General features: G+C 36.3%; 1 protein-coding gene across 2 annotated transcripts in view; it reads left to right on the forward strand.

Annotated features, from left to right (window-relative positions):
- The first annotated feature begins 8,266 nt into the window (after positions 1-8,266).
- PIGK (phosphatidylinositol glycan anchor biosynthesis class K) overlaps positions 8,267-19,180 on the forward strand; it is a 140,275-nt gene continuing 129,361 nt past the window's right edge. The window contains exons 1-2 of one of the 2 annotated variants that reach the window (XM_081220120.1): positions 8,267-8,753; positions 12,170-12,223. In XM_081220120.1, the coding sequence (XP_081076246.1) occupies positions 8,661-8,753; positions 12,170-12,223 (147 nt within the window). In that variant the 5' untranslated portion in view covers positions 8,267-8,660. The remainder of the gene's footprint in view (positions 8,754-12,169; positions 12,224-19,180) is intronic. The other variant, XM_081220121.1, reaches the window with a different exon arrangement.

Genomic DNA, 19,180 nt, shown 5'->3' on the forward strand with positions numbered 1-19,180 from the left:
AGTTATTCCTTTAAAAAAAAACACTAGAAGGACTCATTTTTTATAACAGTAAAAGTGATATGTGCTCTTCACAGAAAATTAAGAAAATGTTGTTTTCCACCTCTGTCTGGCAAATTCCCATTTATCCTTTAGTTTTAAGCTGAAGTTCCTCAGGAAAGCATCCCCTGACTAGGTTAGCCTGCCCTAGGACATGATGACATCACCTGTACTTCTCCTTTGTTGAACTTCTCAAAATATAATTAATAATTTGTGTAATTGTCTGTTCCCTACTACGTCTAAATTCCATGAGGGCAGGGGTCATCTCTATTTTATTCCCATCTGCAATCTCAGCTCCTAGCACATTCTCGAGCACAGATAGATGAATAACTGTTGAGGGACTTCCCTGGTGGTGCAGTAGTTAAGAATCCACCTGCCAGTGGAGGGGACATGGGTGCGAGCCCTGGTCTGGGAAGATCCCACATGCCACAGAGCAAATAAGCCCCTGAGCCACAACTACTAAGCCTGCACTCTAGAGCCCGTGAGCCACAACTCCTGAGCCCACATGCCACCACTACTGAGGCCCATGCCCCTAGAGCCTGTGCTCCACAACAAGAGACGCCACTGCAATGAGAAGCCCATGCACCATAATGAAGAGTAGACCCCGATCACCGCAACTAGAGAAAGCCCGCGTGCAGCAATGAAGACCCAATGCAGCCAAATAAATTTAAAAAAAGAATATTTAAAAAAAATATTCACTGTTCAACAGTTCATTCACTATTGAGTGAATGAACAGGGACATGAATATTGAACATCCACAATCTCAATACCCAGGACTGAAAACTGCTAACATTTTAGTAAGCTTCCTTCTTATTTTCATCTAATTTTTTACGTGGTTGAGAGATTATTCCATATACAATTTATTTCACTTAATATTATCTAGTTTCTCTTTTAATGATTATTTATTTTTATTAAAGATGCTATATAAATCCATAATAAAACAAAAAAGTGTGAAGAATGGAGAGTAAAAGCCCTCTAAGACCCCAATCTTCATTCTCAGATCTCCAGAGGACAATAACGGCTGTTCACAGTTTAAGTACCTATAGTAGTTTCCTATTGCTGCTGTAACAAATTACCATGAGCTCAGTGGCTTAAAACAATCAAGTTTATCATCTTCTAGTTCTGGAGGTCAGAAGTCCAAAATGAGTTGGTAGAGCTGAGTTTCTTTTGCAGGTACTGGGGGAGAATCCATTTTCTTGCCTTTGCCAGCTTCTTGTGAAACTACTCACATTCCTCGGCTGGTGGCCCTTCATCACTCTGACTAATGTCTCTGTCATCACATCTCCTTTTCTTCTCTGATCCTCTTGCCTTCTTCTTATAAGCACCCCTGTGACTATAAAGGGCCAACCCAGATAATTCAATATAATCTCCCCAACTCAAGATTCTCTCTTCTTTTTTTTCAAGATTCTTAATCATATTTGCAAGTCCCTTTTGTCACTTTAGGTAAACACATTCACAGGCTCTAGGGAGCCATTATTTTGCCTACAACAGTACTCTTCTAGCAACTTTCTATAAAACACACAACTCCTCCCTCCCCTCCACACCATTCCAATATCTTCCTAAGAGAGGCTTTCAGAATGTCCCACACTTTACTAAACATGGTATAATTAAAGTATTTATTAAATGTCCTTGGGACTCCATAGTCTCAAAAGATGCTTAATGAATAAAAGCAATAAACAACTGAATAAAAATCAACTGAATAAAATCAGTTGCACTTGTAGGAAATTCTTAGCTCATGGAGAACTAAACTCTATCAATTGTCTTTGTACCAACAGAACCAGTGGCTTCTTGATTGACAAGGGAGCGTTACACTACTAATAAGATATCAAGTTTTACATCACTAAAGTATTCAACATGACTTTCTGTCCAGGTCATAATGGCATTTTCATGACAACACAGGATTTCCAAAAATGAGACTTTGAAGGGCATTTGCTCTACTCTTGCACTGAAGCAATGTTATTCTGTGTTAGTTCTGAAGTTAATGAGAAGGTCATGAGTTGGAAACTGATTATAGCCTCACAAGCTAATATTTTTTTATTTCTATGTTTTGAAACATATACCTTTTATTTTTCTGACTTTTGTCCTGGAACAGGAAGAAATACCAAAAACATTTTAATGCTGAGGACTAAAACTCCAAATTGCAAGGTACAAGAAGGTTGGTGAGAAGTAAACAAAAGTAATTGTATACCATCATATGAAAAGCAAGTCACATACAGAATAAAATTCGTTCCTGTACTATATCTACTAATTTAAATCATGATGCTAATAATTATCAAATTACTACTAAGTATTTTCTAAGGATATATTATATGTGTAGGACTATATTCTAGGCTATATTCTAGTTCCTGATTGGGTTCACAAGAAATATAAAACCTAGTCTACCATATGTTCTTTTCTTCCTTTTTTAAATTGTGTTAAACATAATATAAAATCTACCATTTTTAAGTGTACAGTTCAGTGGTATTAAATACTTTCACATTGTTGTGCAGCCATCACCACCATCCATCCCCATAACACCATGTATTTTTTTTTAACATCTTATTGGAGTATAATTGCTTTACAAGGTTGTGTTAGCTTCTGCTGTATAACAAAGTGAAACAGCTATAAAATTCAAAAAGAGTCATGTACCACAATGTTCATTGCAGCTCTATTTACAATAGCCAGGACATGGAAGTAACCTAAGTGTCCATTGACAAATGAATGGATAAAAAAGATGTGGCACATAAATACAATGGAATATTACTCAGCCATAAAAAGAAATGAAATTTGAGTTATTTGTAGTGAGGTGGATGGACCTAGAGTCTGTCATACAGAGTGAAGTCAGAAAGAGAAAAACAAATACAGTATGCTAACACATATATATGGAATCTAAAAAAAACAAAAAACAAACTATTATTAAATGGCTCACTGGAAGGGGGGAAGAAAAGTATTTGAGGCCAAACTGAAATGGAATTTAAGATGGTGCAAAATTAAAAAAAAACAGTACTAGAAAATGATATAAATATACTGGAAAGAAATGTTTTTGCTTCATTTTAATTGATTTTTTCCATATGTATTTTATTATGTATCTAATATCTGTATATAATTTTGTTGAGTATTATCTTGCCCAAAGAAATATTTTGACTGTTGGATGTGAAATGTTTTCAGCAAATACTTGTGGTGTTGATCGTTGTAGCAAACAGATTTGCCTGTAGCAATTAAACTGTATAGTATAAACCACTTTGCAAAATCTCTCTCAGTGGCCATGTTCTGACCCTGATTAAACTTACCCTTTCCACTCACTTCATTTTCTAACAAAATTTATTTAGTAGTCACAGAAGTACTTCTTATAATAAGTTAATGCAAGTCTGTCTTCCAAATTGCTCTGGGCAAATGTTTAAGCCAGACCTCACTTGTATATGAGTCCTAAACCTGGTCTACTCCTGTGAGTCTTATGTTTAAAAAAAAGACACTACTATGCATTTAGTTGTATGAGTCAAATATCCAAAAGTCATCTTTAAAATTGTCCTCTCTCCTACTTCCTAAATATAATCTATCATCATGTTCTGTTGGTTATAATCTTAAAATTCTTACTGGTTCTTTCCATTTTTCATCATCTTTACTCTTACCACTATAGTCCAAGCTACCGTTGCCTGAACTGTAACAGCAGCTTCCCCAATGCTCCACCTGCAGCCATTCTCCTCTTTGGAGCCAGCATGATCTTTACCATTCTGAAGCTTTCCATGAACCTGACCCTCAAGGATTTGAAGGGAGCGGGCACCTGCTTAGCAATGCAGTTTCATCTTATAGCACTCTCTCTTTTGTTCTTGAACTGCAAGCACAATGTTATGAGTGATTAAAAAGCTCCTCTAATAAGGCAAGCTTCCATAGGTTCTTTGCAAGAGCTATTTCCTCTGCTTTGAAAGCTTTTCCCTCCCCTCCATCTTTGCCTCAATAACTCATTAATTTCAGTTCAATTTCCTCAGGGAAACCTAACCTGGTTTTTTCTTATAAGGTTTGGGTCCCCTACTAGGAACTCTCCTGTTAGACTTTTACATTTGCTTAAATGCTTCTATTAATGTCTTTCTCCCCTGGACTGTAAGCTCCATGAGCGCAGAGACTTTCTCAGTTTTTGCTCTCTCTTCTGTTGCCTGTGACTAGCACAATGCTTGGTACATAACTGGTGTTATAAATATCCACCGAGCGAATGAATAGCACAATGGTGTTCTTGGTGCACAAAAGAGAAGAGAGAAAAAGAGAATGAAAAAGAAGATATGATAGGGTGTAGGTAAGAGGAGAGAGCAAAAATAAACACTGATCCAACACGAGAATCAATAGAGTCAATCTGATTTATTGTTTGATTGAAGAACAATAGTGAAAACAGCACGGATAGACGAAAATGCTAATTCAAAAAGACACACACACCCTAATGTTCATAGCATCACTATTACAATAGCTGAGTTATGGAAGCAACCCAAGTGCCCAGAAATAGACAAATGGATAAAGAAGATATGATATATATACATATATGTGTATACACACACACACACACACACACAAACACACACAATGGAATACTACTCAGCCGTAAAATGAATGAAACTCTGACATTTGTAGCAATGTGAATGGACCTAGAGAATATTATGCTTAGTGAGTACATCAGATGGAGAAAGACAAATACTGTATACTACTTACATACTACTTATATGTGGAATCTAAAAAATGATATTTGGGTTGGCCAAAAAAGTTCATTCAGGTTTTCCATAACATCTTATGGAAAAACGCAAATGAACTTTTTGGCCAAGCCAATACAAACAAATGTATATAGCAAAATGAGAAACAGGCTCACAGATATAAAAAAGAAGTTAGTGGTTACCAGAGGGGAGAGGAAAGGGAGGAGGGGCAAATCAGGGGTAAGGGATTAAGAGATACAAGCCTCTACGTACAAAATACATAAGCAACAAGGATATATTGTATAGTATAGGGAATTATAGCCATTGTTTTGTAATAACTTTTAATGGAGTATAATCTGTAAAAATGCTGATTCACTATGCTGTGCACCTGAAACTAATATAATACTGTTAATCAACTATACGTCAATTTTAAAAAAAGTCTATTTAAAAACCCAGCATGGATAGACCTCATGGTCTACTTACTGTGAGGCTCAGGCATAAAAACTTTACTAGAGAAGCCATGAATACACGTGTATAGATGTGTGTAATTTTGATCTGATAATCAAATGCTTGTTTTCTCTTTTAGTTGCTAAGTCAATTATTCATTTAATGAATAACTGAATTGAATTGTAGTCTAAATGCAGACTCTGGTTAACAACTTTTGTTAAAAAGATTGAGATACAATGACATAAATATTGTATCAGTTTTAGGTGTACAACATAATGATTTGATATATGCATATACTGCAAAATGACTGCCACAATAAGTCTGGTTAACATCCATCATCACATAATTACAATTTTTTTCTTGTGATGCAAACTTTTGAAAAAATTAATTACTTAATTAATTTTTGGCTGTGTTGGGTTTTCGTTGCTGCGTGCAGGCTTTCTCTAGTTGCGGCGAGTGGGGGGCTACTCTTCCCTGCGGTGGCGCGGGCTTCTCATTGCAGTGGCTTCTCTTGTTGTGGAGCAAGGGTTCTAGGCATGTGGGCTCAGTAGTTGTGGCTCACGGGCTCTAGACCTCAGGCTCAGCAGTTGGGGTGCACGGGCTTATCTGCTCTGCGGCATGTGGAATCTTCCTGGACCAGGGCTTGAACCGTGTCCCCTGTATTGGCAGGAGGATTCTTAACTACTGTGCCACCAGGGAAGCCCGACGAGAACTTTTAAGATCTATTCTCTTAACAATTTTCAAGATCTATTCTCTTAACAACTTTCAAATATACAATACAGTATTGTTAATTACAGTCACCATTCCCAGGATTTATTTAAGTGGAAGTTTATACATTTTGAATGTCTTCACTCCTTTTGCCCACCCTCTGCCCTCTGCCTCTGGCACCACCAATCTGTTCTCTGTATCTGAGTATCATTAACAATTCTAACAAATTTTAAACTATGCTATTTCACATATTAACAGATTAAAAAATTATTATTTCCCACTTTGAGTAGTGTTTAGAAGTGCTCATGTGTCCTACATTAAGGTCTGAAGCTGGCCACCCCGTACTTGAAAATCAGTGGTTCAATGAAAAAAGAGAAATAGAAGTCTACTTCTTTCACATAACAATGAGTATTACTCAAATCCAAGAGCTAATGACAGACTTAATGGAAAAGTGCTAAAGCCATTCTTTTAAAATTAAAATGAAACAAGAAAATCTTCTGCAATTAATATATTAATTAATATTAAGCCATAACATAAGCCATGAAAATGAAATATTGATACAAGATACAATACCAGAAATAATACTGGAGAGGAAGACACAAAAAGATAATTTGCAGATAACATTACTGTAAAACTAGGAAAGTCAAAACAATTTGTCAAACAAAAGTTTTAAATAATTTTGAATATTAAGATAATTAAATAATTCTTATTAAAATAATGAAAAAGCAGTTGGACACAAAATATGACCTGCATCCCAACAATAACTGAACAGAATACATAATATTATAGATATTATTTATAATCATTTATATATATATTTCCTATATAATGAAAAGGACATCCATTAAGAATAACAACAAATGTTAAAAATGCTTATGAAGTAGCTTAATTTAGTGACCTCTGACTTAAGAGTTTTACTGAGAAATTTAAAAAAGGAACCACAAATAAATGAAACTACCATATTCCTGAATGAGAGGCTAAATATGATAAAAATGTCAGCTTCTCTCAAATTTATTAACAGATATTTCATAATTCCATTGAAAAAACCCAAATAGTATATTTTTTAAAATAAATTGAAAGAAGTACGATAAAATTCAGTGGGAAAATTACCAGGCAAAGTCATCAAAGAATTTCATGAAAAATTAAGTGTACTGAAATGGTTAGCCCTAAGGCCAAATATGAAAACATATTAAAAGCAACAATAATTAAAATAACATGGGGGGACTTCCCTGGTGTTCCAGTGGTTGAGAGTCTGCCTTCCAATGCGGGGGACGTGGGTTCAATCCTGGTTGGGGAACTGGGATCCCACATGCTGTGGGGCAACTGAGGCTGTGAGCTGCAGCTATTGAGCCCACACCACAACTAGAGAGCCTGTGTGCTGCAACTACAGAGCCCACGTGCTCTGGAGTCTGTGCACCACAACTAGAGAGAAGCCCGGACCCCTCAATGAAAGATCCCGTGTGCTGTACCTAAGATCTGACGCAGCCAAAAATAAAAATAAATAAATATTTTTTTAAAAAACATGGTTCTGGCCCCAAACTAGACACCTATTTTAATTGAAGAGAACAGAGTCTAGAAATATTCTATTTCTTATAAGAATTTAATACAAGAGATATCATGAGTCAATAAAAAAGGTAAGCATTATGTAAAATTATACTGGATAATTAAATACCAATTTTGATAAAAGTACTGGTAGATCATTATAGCAATGGCTCCCACAGAATCATGTCTCCCTGTTTTTACATCCTTGTGTCTCTGGGTGTGGACACACCACAAAGTTTTGGGTGGTTTGTTATGCAGCAGTAGTCAACATATTAAAACATCTTATAGAATATAGCAAAATATATTCCAGATAGTTGAAGAGTTAAATATAAAATTAAAAGAAAATAAAATTTTTGATCTGAGACCTAAATGAACTTGAGGCATTCAGGTACAAGACATGGTGGTAGTGTGCTAACTTTCTTATCTTCACAAGGGAAAGCCTGAAATTTGACTACCTAACATTAAAGATATCAAAAAGTGCAAAAGCAAGAGAAACAAAATGGAAAGAGAGACAAGAGACTGGGAAAGCAATAGCATAAAATATGGCTGGGGTCAATGTCACTTCTTTATAAAGATATCATTCAAACTCATATGTAAAACAAAGCTATGAACATAAAATTTACATCAGAGGACGTACAGATATTTTATAAAACAAGACATCAGATCCTGATAGTAATTAAAGGATTAGAAGTATAACAACCTTGAGGTAACATTTTATCCCAAGGAATTTAGAAAAAAACGGTATAATTTGGTCTTAGGTTGCGTATTTTGATGGCACTGTAGATTTGTACACTTTGGAGAGCAACATCATTCATAGCCACGACAACTTTTGTATCCTTTGACTCAACATTCCCACTCCAGGAAAATTATCCAAAGAAAGTAACTCGCAAGTGTAAAAAGCCAATACCCAAAGATACTCTTTACAATATTATTTTAATAGTAAAACGTTGAGACTTTGTATTGCCCCAAAGAAGGGCAATTACTTTGGCTGAGGCATAAGAATTCCATGTTACCATTAAATGTAAAATTTTTGAAGATTAGGAAGCAGCATAAAGACAAAGTATCCACGTCCTTCGTCCACCGTGCCCCAGTTACCCAGGAAACTCAAGGTCTACGGAAGCGCAGGATTCTAAAGGCGGTCGAGGGGCCAGGAGGCGGGGCAGGAGTCGCAAAGAAAAAAAAAAAAACCAAAACAAAACTACGAAAGCCCTGCCCCGCGCTGCTTTACGGCACTCGCTCCGCCCCTCCAGGTGCGCGAGGCGGAAGCCGGCAAACATGGCCGACACCTCTTTTCTCGGCCAGGGTTTCACTACCCTGGTAGGGTTATTGCTCTTGCCCTTCGGCAGCTTGGCGGCTAGTCAGATCGAGGTAGGAGGCAGGCCCTCTGAGCGACAGGGCCCTGGGGGGACAGCTGTGGCCTGGCTCTCAGCGCCCAGCAGATGTCCGATACACAGCCGCCGAGGGAAGCCTTCTGGAGTCACCCACCAGCCTCTTCCTAGGCTGACTGGGCTGTGGGGAGGGTGTCGCAGGGGACGGGATAGGACAGTGTCCGTCTGTTTCAGACTTTTAAAACGGTGAATGAAAAGAATCAAGTCCTGGGCGGCGGGGGAGGGCCTGATCCTTTGCTCCGATGAGCGTGCAGTCCCTAGCAGGTGAAAGGTCAGTGCATGAGTGCCGCACTTACTTTTCCCTGCTACCAAACTATAACGCTCTCCTTTAATAGGAGTCAGAGGGATACGGTGTTTTATTTTTGGCTCACACTACGTTCTGGCGCGTTACAAAGCTTTTACTATCCACTGTACTCTGATAATACTTTCGTTCAGTTCTGCAGCCTACATCTCTAGCATCATTTTTCAGAATATCCAGCTGGCTTAGGGGCCCAGATAGTCAGCAGACAGTTGAAAATTTGTGTCCAAAGTTTTATATTCTGCCTACCCCACCTCCTATGGGGTTGCTCCTAAGCTAGAAACCTAGGGTTTTTAACAATTAACTCCTCTTTATTTCACATTTTAATCATCACTAAATTCTATGTTCTGAACTTTTAAGATTGCTTTCACCTGTCTAGTTCGACAGGCTTAATGCAGGCCCTGGTCATTTCTTGCTTAGATTATTGCAATAACTTTATCTTTTTTCCTCCAGGCTTCCAAACTCCCTTACTTTAGTCTTCATCAAATGTAAACCTGATCAGGTTATTCTTCTGATTGAATCTTTTCAGTATTTTTTTCATTGCATACAGAATAAAGTCTAAACATCATGATCTGGTCTCTAAGCAGAGACTTTTCCAGTCTTCATATAGGACCCCATTCTCCCCACCATCTCAGACCTTGAGCTTAGACCACCGGCTCAAAACTTTTTGAATACACATCCCTACCAGTTAAAAAAGAGAGCATGCACTCCCTCTTTCTATTCATGAATTATTGCTAATTTATATATTCTATTTATAAAGCATATTGTTTAGATAATGTAAACTTAAATAGAAGTTCTATTTTCCTTATTTATTGTAGTAGGTTATTTTGTATACTTCATTTTGGATACCATTACTCTTTTTTGTAGTTACACAGTTGTGCTTTTTTACGTTACCATGTTTCATTCCTCCAGTTTCTTCTGTTTGCTTATTTACTAAATGCAGTAAAAGCTAACCTCTGTAGAATCTTTCCCTATCTTTTACTTTTGCCTTTACTGTTGTAATTTGTGTGCTTAGCTAGTGTAGCACTCCTGTCTTATAACCCATGTATGCTTTGTACTCTATTATTACATCATCTTTCACTAAGAGGACAATAGCTGCCTAATTGGTCTGGCTCAAGTCATTCTTTTTTCTTTCCAGTCTGTTCTCCAAGCTGCAGCCAGAGTAACTTTTAAATATGCAAATCTGATTATGTCACCCGTATATACCTTAATGCTGCTTTAAGGATAAAGAACTAAATCTTGATTATGACCCATAAACAAGGCCTTGCATTCTTTGGCTCCTGCCTACACCTCCAGTTCTCTCTCCCTCTCTCTCTTTTTCAAACTTCTAGTTATGCTAATCTTTCAGTTTCTAGAAATTTTTAAGCTTCCTTCTGCCGTTAGGGCTCATGTTCCCTCGGTCTGGAATTATCTTCCCTCTTCTCATTATCTTTTGGATCCTAACCAAATGTCACTTCTCTAGAGAAACCTTCCCTGACATCCCTGCCAGCCCTTCCCCTTCCCATTCCCTGATCAGGTTGGGTCCCCCTATTATACTCTCTTATGATACTGTATATCTTACCTTTATAGAATTTGTAGTTTGTCCTTATCTGCTTAATGTATGTCTATCAAATTGGATAGTAACCTCTTTGGAGGCAAGTACTAGCACTGTTTTTGCCCATCATTGTATTCTGAACACTGAACAGGGACTGGCACATGGTACCCAATGAATGTGATGAATGAATGAATGTTACATACTAGTGTAACGTGTTTGCATGCTTGTCTTCTTTATTGAACTCTGGGATTCTTGAGAGGAAGCAGCATGCTTTTTAGTGACTTTTTTGCATCACTGTACATTACATGGTACCTGGCACATAATAGGTGCTCCACTAACTATGTGTAGAATGAATGAATAACTTTGCAGTGTCTATATTGTCTAAACAATCACAAAAGAGTTTTGCCATCTCAATTTTTTCACTGAAGTCTTAATGATGTGAGGATTTTGGAGCTGGAAGGGACATTAGAGGTTATCGGGTCAACTCCCATTTCTACATGAGGAAAATCAAGTCTACAGAGCTAAATGACTTAACCCCATTCTCACAGCCAGATCTTCAAATTCCTAAACCACTATAGCACATTGCTTTCTTTAGCATCTATGCAGCTGTTGAGAAAGTTTAAAAAGAAATATATATATATATATATATATATATATATATATGGCGCGCACACAGACACACACACACATATGACGCACACACACTGAGTGAATTTTTTATTTCATTCTTTCTGAAATTTTCTTGACAGCTGAAAATTAAAACAGCTAATATTTGTTATACAATTACTATGTTCTAGTCACCATTCCTACATTCTGTGAGTCAGGTAATGTTGTCATTTTATAGGTGGGGAAATGGAAGTACAGAGAAATTAAGCAGCTTTCCTAAGTTTATACAGCTAGTAGGTAGTAGGGTCCAGATTTGAATCCAGGCAGTCTGACTTTCTAGTAATTAATACTGTTTAGGGGCAGATCTGAAACCATTATGGTTTATATTCACTGTTATTTTAATACATAATAAAAGTCATATTCATTAGGTGTCTAGATGGTATTGGATGCTGAGGTTTTTAATGTTCCATGATGGTAAATATAATTCAGACTTTAACAGATTAGCAAAATGGTACATGGAAGTATGCTAGAGAATGTGTTTAATCACATATATTGGTGAGTTAAAATAAAATAATAGGAAACACTCAGCACAGAGTAGGAGCGAATATTGAATGAAATTTCAGCAGGAAGGGTATTAATATATGTGAATCAAGAAATGAAATGTCATTCACAATTTGAAGACTGAATGGAAAATGAGAAGCATGAGGAAGAGCTGACTGCATTTGAGATAAAATGTTTAAAAGCAAAAATCCCCTCTTGCAGTAGCTTCCCGCTTCCCCAAAATAAAACTATTTTGTCTTTCATAAGGTCAGATACTAGAATATTTATAAACTTGCACAATGATGGCTTACTGTTATTACAACTGTAAAAACTCTGTGAATCTTAACTGTCCTTTATCAGTCTTTATTCTGGGAAATGTGACTTTCTTTTAAGCTTTTTGCTATTATTTGACTAATAGGATCAAACGGAACAGTTCTTTAGAAGTGGCCATACGAACAACTGGGCAGTTTTGGTAAGTGTATTCTATAATGGTATACCTCGTTTTTTACATTAGATGTGTATCTGAGAAATTTTGTGTGAATCAAGTTCTTGAAAATAAAACTTATAACAGAAATTATTTTCATTTGGCTATATTTTAAATTGATCACATCAACTAATAATATCCTTTGTCTTCAGTGTGTCTGTCAAGTGGTGATGTGTAAATACATGGAAAAATAAATTAGGGATCCTATTGTGAAAGGGAGCATTTTATAAAGTGTAGAGTTATTTTAATGATGGAAACTAGTAATTGTATTTCTTATCTGTAATATTTGTTTATAGATACTCTCTACTTTGGCTATTTTGTTTTTATTTTTTAATTGTTTTTTTCTGTTTACAAAAATAAATGATCATTGTAGAAAATTCAAGCTATACAGAAAAGTTTAGAAGCCAAATTATTTTATGTTACTGTGATTAAATAGAATAGCAACGTGGGTTCATGACTCATTTTCTTGTTCTTCAGGAACAAAAACCTTTTATATGCTACTGCCTCCTAAGAGATTTTATGAAGGAATTGAACAAAAGCTGCTCATGATAAGGAGATACGTTTTCAGTGACCACTTAAATTGGGGAAAACTATGAGGAGGCAGGCCATGATCCACCAATTTGAGAGGATAACTTGCTCTATAGGAAACTAAGGGCACTTCCAATTAGTCTCTCTATAGGAATTCTTAAAAGAGGGAATAACTGCCTATGTGCAGACAGCTAATTGCCAAAGGGCTCATCTTTTAGAATAGGAGCCTATTAGCTTATACTACACACACATTGAAGTCTTCCTTGTTCTGGGAAACCTTTAACTGAGCCCCTCTCTAATCTCAGCAACCTAGGTCTCAGATGAGAAATAGAGGGTGAAAAAGAATTACTTCTGAGTATTTGACAACTGCAGTTTTCATGTTTTGTGCAATATTTTACACATTAACTCAGACTTAGTAGAGTGAGACTTCAATAAATTGTACTTTCTTAAGTGGAAAATTATGAAATTTGACCAGGGCCAAGTTGAAAGTATAAAACATAAATTTCTTTAAATGTTATGTAGTTCAAATTAAAGAAAATATGTATATATATATACATATATATATATACATATATATGTATATATATATATGTTTTTCCTCCCAGTTTGAATTAATTTTAGTCTTGACTAGATGATCAGAGGTAAATGAAATACCCCTTCGCTCTTGTAATGATTGAGAAAACTTGCCACCAGAGGGAGATAGAAGGAAAATCGGATTCTATTTTAGTTTCAGGATCTGCTTTGAATAAAACATTTTTGTCTCTGTTTAATAAAAAATGTTACAAAGGTAATCCATACTCATGGTTAAAAAAATAATACTGATGGGTAGTGATTTTGTCTCTAGCTTTTTGGTTTTGATTTTTGCTAATGTAGGCAATATTATAGTGAAAGTCCTTGAACACATATTTTTGCATGCTTATATGAGCTAAATCAAAAAATAAGTACATTTTCAAATGATATATGTTGCAAATTACCCTCTTAGAAAGTTTATATTAGTTCACATTCCCATAAATAGGATATGAGTGTTTTGTCCTCATATCTATAGTATTTGCCCGCATACTATTGGCAAGGGTATTGTCATACCCTTGCCAATAGTGCGAATTGTCAGACTCTTGGATACTTATCAATTTATGTTTTTTTTTTAATTGTTGTATAACTACTTTACAATGTTGTGTTAGTTTCTGCCGTACAACGAAGTGAATCAGCTATATGTATACACATATGCCCTCCCTCTTGGACCTCCCTCCCCCCAACACCCATCCGACCCATCTAGGTCATCACAGAGCACCAAGCTAAGCTCCCTGTGCTATACAGCAGGTTCCCACTAGCTAGCTATTTTACACGATAGTGTATATATGTCAATCCTAATCTCCCAGTTCATCCCACCCTCCCTTTCCCCCCGTGTCCACACATCCGTTCTCTACGTCTGTGTCTCTATTCCTGCCCTGCAAATAGGTTCATCTGTACCATTTTTCTAGATTCCGCGTATATGCGTTAATATATGATATTTGTTTTTCTCTTTCTGACTTACTTCACTCTGTGTGACAGACTCTAGGTCCATCCACCTCACTACAGATAACTCAATTTCATTTCTTTTTATGGCTGAGTAAGATTCCATTGTATATATGTGCCACATCTTCTTTTTCCATTCATCTGTCTATGGACACTTAGGTTTCTTCCATGTCCTGGCTATTGTAAATAGTGCTGCAATGAACATTGTGGTACGTGACTCTTTTTGGATTAAGGTTTTCTCAGGGTATATGCCCAGCAGTGGGATTGCTGGGTCATATGGTAGTTCTATTTTTAGTGTTTTAAGGAACCACCATACTGTTCTCCATAGTGGCTGTATCAATTTACATTCCCACCAACAGTGCAAGAGGCTTCCCTTTTCTCCACACCCTCTCCAGCATTTATAGTTTGTAGATTTTTTGATGATGGCCATTCTGACCGGTGTGAGGTAATACCTCATTGTAGTTTTGATTTGCATTTCTCTAATAATTAGTGATGTTGAGCATCTTTTCATGTGCCTCTTGGCCACCTGTATGTCTTCTTTGGAGAAATGTCTGTTTAGGTCTTCTACCCATTTTTGGATTGGGTTGTTTGTTTTTTTGATATTGAGCTGCATGGGTTGTTTGTGTATTTTGGAGATTAATCCTTTGTCGGTTACTTTGATTGCAAATATTTTCTCCCATTCTGAGGGTTGTCTTTTTGTCTTGTTTGTGGTTTCCTTTGCTGTGCAAAAACTTTTAAGTTTCATTAGGTCCCATTTGTTTATTCTTGTTTTTATTTCCATTTCTCTAGGAGGTGGGTCAAAAAGGATCTTGCTGTGATTTATGTCATAGAGTGTTCTGCCTATGTTTTCCTCTAAGAGTTTTATAGTGTCAACTCTTACATTTAGGTCTTTAATCCATTTTGAGTTTATTTTTGTGTATGGTATTAGGTAGTGTCCTAATTTCATTCTTTTACATGTAGCTGTCCAGTTTTCCCAGCACCACTTATGAAGAGACTGTCTTTTCTCCATTGTATATTCTTGCCTCCTTTGTCATAGATTAGGTGACCATATGTGCATGGGTTTATCTCTGGGTTTTCTGTCCTGTACCATTGATCTATATTTCTGTATTTGTGTCAGTACCATACTGTCTTGATTACTGTAGATTTGTAGTATAGTCTGAAGTCAGGGAGCTTGATTCCTCCAGCTCCATTTTTCTTTCTCAAGATTGCTTTGGCTATTTGGAGTCTTTTGTGTTTCCATACAAATTGTAAAATTTTTTGTTCTAATTATGTGAAAAATGCCATTGGTAATTTGATAGGGATTGCATTGAATCTGTAGATTGCTTTGGGTAATGTAGTCATTTTCACAATATTGATTATTCCAGTCCAAGAACATGGTATATCTCTTCATCTGTTTTTGTCATCTTTGGTTTCTTTCATCAGTGTTTTATATTTTTCTGAGTACAGGGCTTTTGCCTCCTTAGGTAGGTTTATGCCTAGGTATTTTATTCTTTTTGTTGTGATAGTAAATGGGATAGTTTCCATAATTTTCTGATCTCTCGTTGTTAGTGTATAGGAATGCAAGATGTTTCTGTGCATTAATTTTGTATCCTGCAACTTTACCAAATTCACTGATTAGCTCTAGTGGTTTTCTGGTGGCATCTTTATGATTTTCTATGTATAGTATCATGTCATCTGTAAACAGTGACAGTTTTACTTCTTCTTTTCCAATTTATATTCCTTTTATTTCTTTTTCTTCTCTGACTGCCGTGGCTAGGACTTCCAAAACTATGTTGAATAATAGTGGTGAGAGTGGACATCCTTGTCTTTTTCCTGATCTTAGAGCAGATGCTTTCAGTTTTTCACCATTGAGAATGATCTTTGCTGTGGGTTTGTCATATATCGCCTTTATTATGTTGAGGTAGGTTCCCTCTGTGCCCACTTTCTGTAGAGTTTTTATCATAAATGGGTGTTGAATTTTGTCAAAAGATTTTTCTGCATCAATTGAGATGATCATTTGGTTTTATTCTTTAATTTGTTAATATGGTGTTATCACATTGGTTGACTTACCTATATTGAAGAATCCTTGCATCCCTGGGATAAATCCCAGGTGCATGATCATGGTGTATGATCCTTTTAATATGTTGTTGGATTCTGTTTGCTAGTATTTTTTTGAGGTTTTTACATCTATGTTCATCAGTGATATTAGTGTCTAATTTTCTTTCTTTGTGATATCTTTGTCTGGTTTTGGTATCAGGGTGATGATAGAACTTGTTTGGGAGTGTTCCTCCCTCTGCAATTTTTGGAAGAGTTTGAGAAGGATAGGTGTCAGCTCTTCTCTAAATGTTTGATAGAATTCACCTGTGAAGTCATCTGGTCCTGGGCTTTTGTTTGTTGGAAGATTTTTAATTACATTTTCAATTTCATTACTTGTGATAATCTATTTATATTTTCTGTTTCTTTCTGGTTCCATCTCTGGAGGTTGTGCTTTTCTAAGAATTTGTCCATTTCTTCCAGGTTGTCCATTTTATTGGCATACAGTTGCTTGTAGTAATCTCTCACAATCCTTTGTAGTTTTGCAGTGTCAGTTGTAATTTCTGCTTTTCCATTTCCAATTTTATTGATTTGAATCCTCTCCCTTTTTTTCTTGATGAGTCTGGCTAAAGGTTTATCAATTTTGTTTATCTTGTCAAACCACCAACTTTTAGTTTTATTTATCTTTGCTATTGTTTTCTTCATTTCTATTTTATTCATTTCTTGTCTGATCTCTATGATTTCTTTCCTTTTACTGCCTTTGGGATTTTTTTGTTCTTCTTTCCCAAGTTGCTTTAGGTATAAGGTTAGATTGTTTATTTGAGATTTTTCTTGTTTCTTGAAGTGAGATTGAATTGCTATAGTTTCCCTCTTAGAACTGCTTTTGCTGCATCCCATAGGTTTTGGGTCCTCGTGTTTTCACAGTTATTTGTTTCTATGTATTTTCTGATTTCCTCTTTGATTCCTCAGTGATCTCTTGGTTATTTAGTAGCGTATTATTTATCCTCCATGTGTTTGTGTTTTTAACAGTTTTTTTCCTGCAATTAATTTCTAATCTCATAGTGTTGTGGTCAGAAAAGGTGCTTGATACAACTTCAGTTTTCTTAAATTTACTGAGGCTTCATTGTTACCCAGGGTGCAGTCTATCCTGGAGAATGTTCTGTGTGCACTTGAGAAGAAATTGTATTCTGCTGCTTTTGGGTGGAATGTCCTATAAATATCAATTAAGTCTGTCTGGTCTGTTGTGTCATTTAAAGCTTCTGTTTCCTTATTTATTTTCTGTCTGGATGATCTGTCCATTGGTGTAAGTGGGGTGTTAAAGTCCCCCACTATTATTGTGTTAGTATTGATTTCCCCTTTTATGGCTGTTAGCATTTGCCTTATGTATTGAGTTGCTCCTGTGTTGGGTGCATAAATATTTATAATTATATCTTCTTGGATTGATCCCTTGATCATTATGTAGTGTCCTTCCTTATCTCTTGTAACAGTCTTTATTTTAAAGTCTATTTTATCTGATATGAGTATTGCTACTCCAGCTTTCTTTTGATTTCCATTTGCATGGAATATCTTTTTCCATCCCCTCACTTTCAGTCTGTATGTGTCCCTAGGTGTGAGGTGGGTCTCTTGTAGAGACATATATATGGGTCTTGTTTTTGTATCCATTCAGCCAGTCTGTGTCTTTTGGTTGGAGCATTTAATCCATTTACATTCAAGGCAATTATCGATATGTATGTTACTATTACCATTTTCTTAATTGTTTTGGGTTTGTTTGTGGGTCTTTTTCTTCTCTTGTGTTTCCTGCTAGAGAAGTTCCTATAGCATTTGTTGTAAAGCTGGTTTGGTGGTGCTGAATTTTCTTAGCTTTTGCTTGTCTGTAAAGCTTTTTATTTCTCCATTGAATCTGAATGAGATCCTTGCTGGGTAGAGTAATCTTGTTTGTAGGTTTTTCCCTTTCATCACTTTAAATATGTCCTGCCACTCCCTTCTGGTCTGCAGAATTTCTGCTGAAAAATCAGCTGATAACTTTATGGGGATTCCCTTGTATGTTATTTGTTGCTTTTCCCTTCCTGCTTTTAACATTTTTTCTTTGAATTTAATTTTTGTTAGTTTAATATGTGTCTTGACATGTTTCTCCTTGGGTTTTTACTGTCTGGGACCCACTGTGCTTCCTGAACTTTTGTGGCTATTTCCTTTCCCATGTTAGGGAAGTTTTCAACTATAATCTCTTCAAATATTTTCTCAGAGCTTTTTCTTTCTCTTCTTCTTCTTGGACCCCTATAGTTCGCCTGTTGATGCATTTAATGTTGTCCCAGAGGTCTCTGAGACTGTCCTTATTTCTCTTCATTCTTTTTTCTTTATTCTGCTCCTTGGCAGTTATTGCCACCATTCTATCTTCCAGCTCACTTATTTGTTCTTCTTCAATTATTCTGCTGTTGATTCCTTTCAGTGAGTTTGTTGTTCATCACTATTTGTTCTTTAGTTCTTCTAGGTCCTTGTTAAACATTTCTTGTATTTTCTTAATGCGTGCCATCATTCTGTTTCTGAGATTTTGGATCACCTTTACTATCATTACCCTGAATTTTTTTTTCAGGTAGGTTGCCTATTTCCTCTTCATTTATTTGGTCTTGTAGGTTACCTTGCTCCTTCATCTGTAACATATATTTTTGTCATCTCATTTTTTTTTTTTTGATGAGTGCTGCTGTGTTCCTTTGTTGCTGGTTGTTTGGTGTGAGGCATCCAGCACTGGAATTTGCAGGCAGTTGGATGGAGCTGGGTCTTGGTGCCAAGATGAGCACCTCTGGGAGAGCTCACACTGATTAATATTCCCTGGGGTCTGAGGTTCTCTTGTAGTCCAGTGGTTTGGACTTGGCACTCCCACCACAGGAGATCAGG

This window comes from Mesoplodon bidens (assembly GCF_964165515.1).
Source record: "Mesoplodon bidens genome assembly, chromosome: 2".
NCBI lineage: Eukaryota > Metazoa > Chordata > Mammalia > Artiodactyla > Ziphiidae > Mesoplodon > Mesoplodon bidens.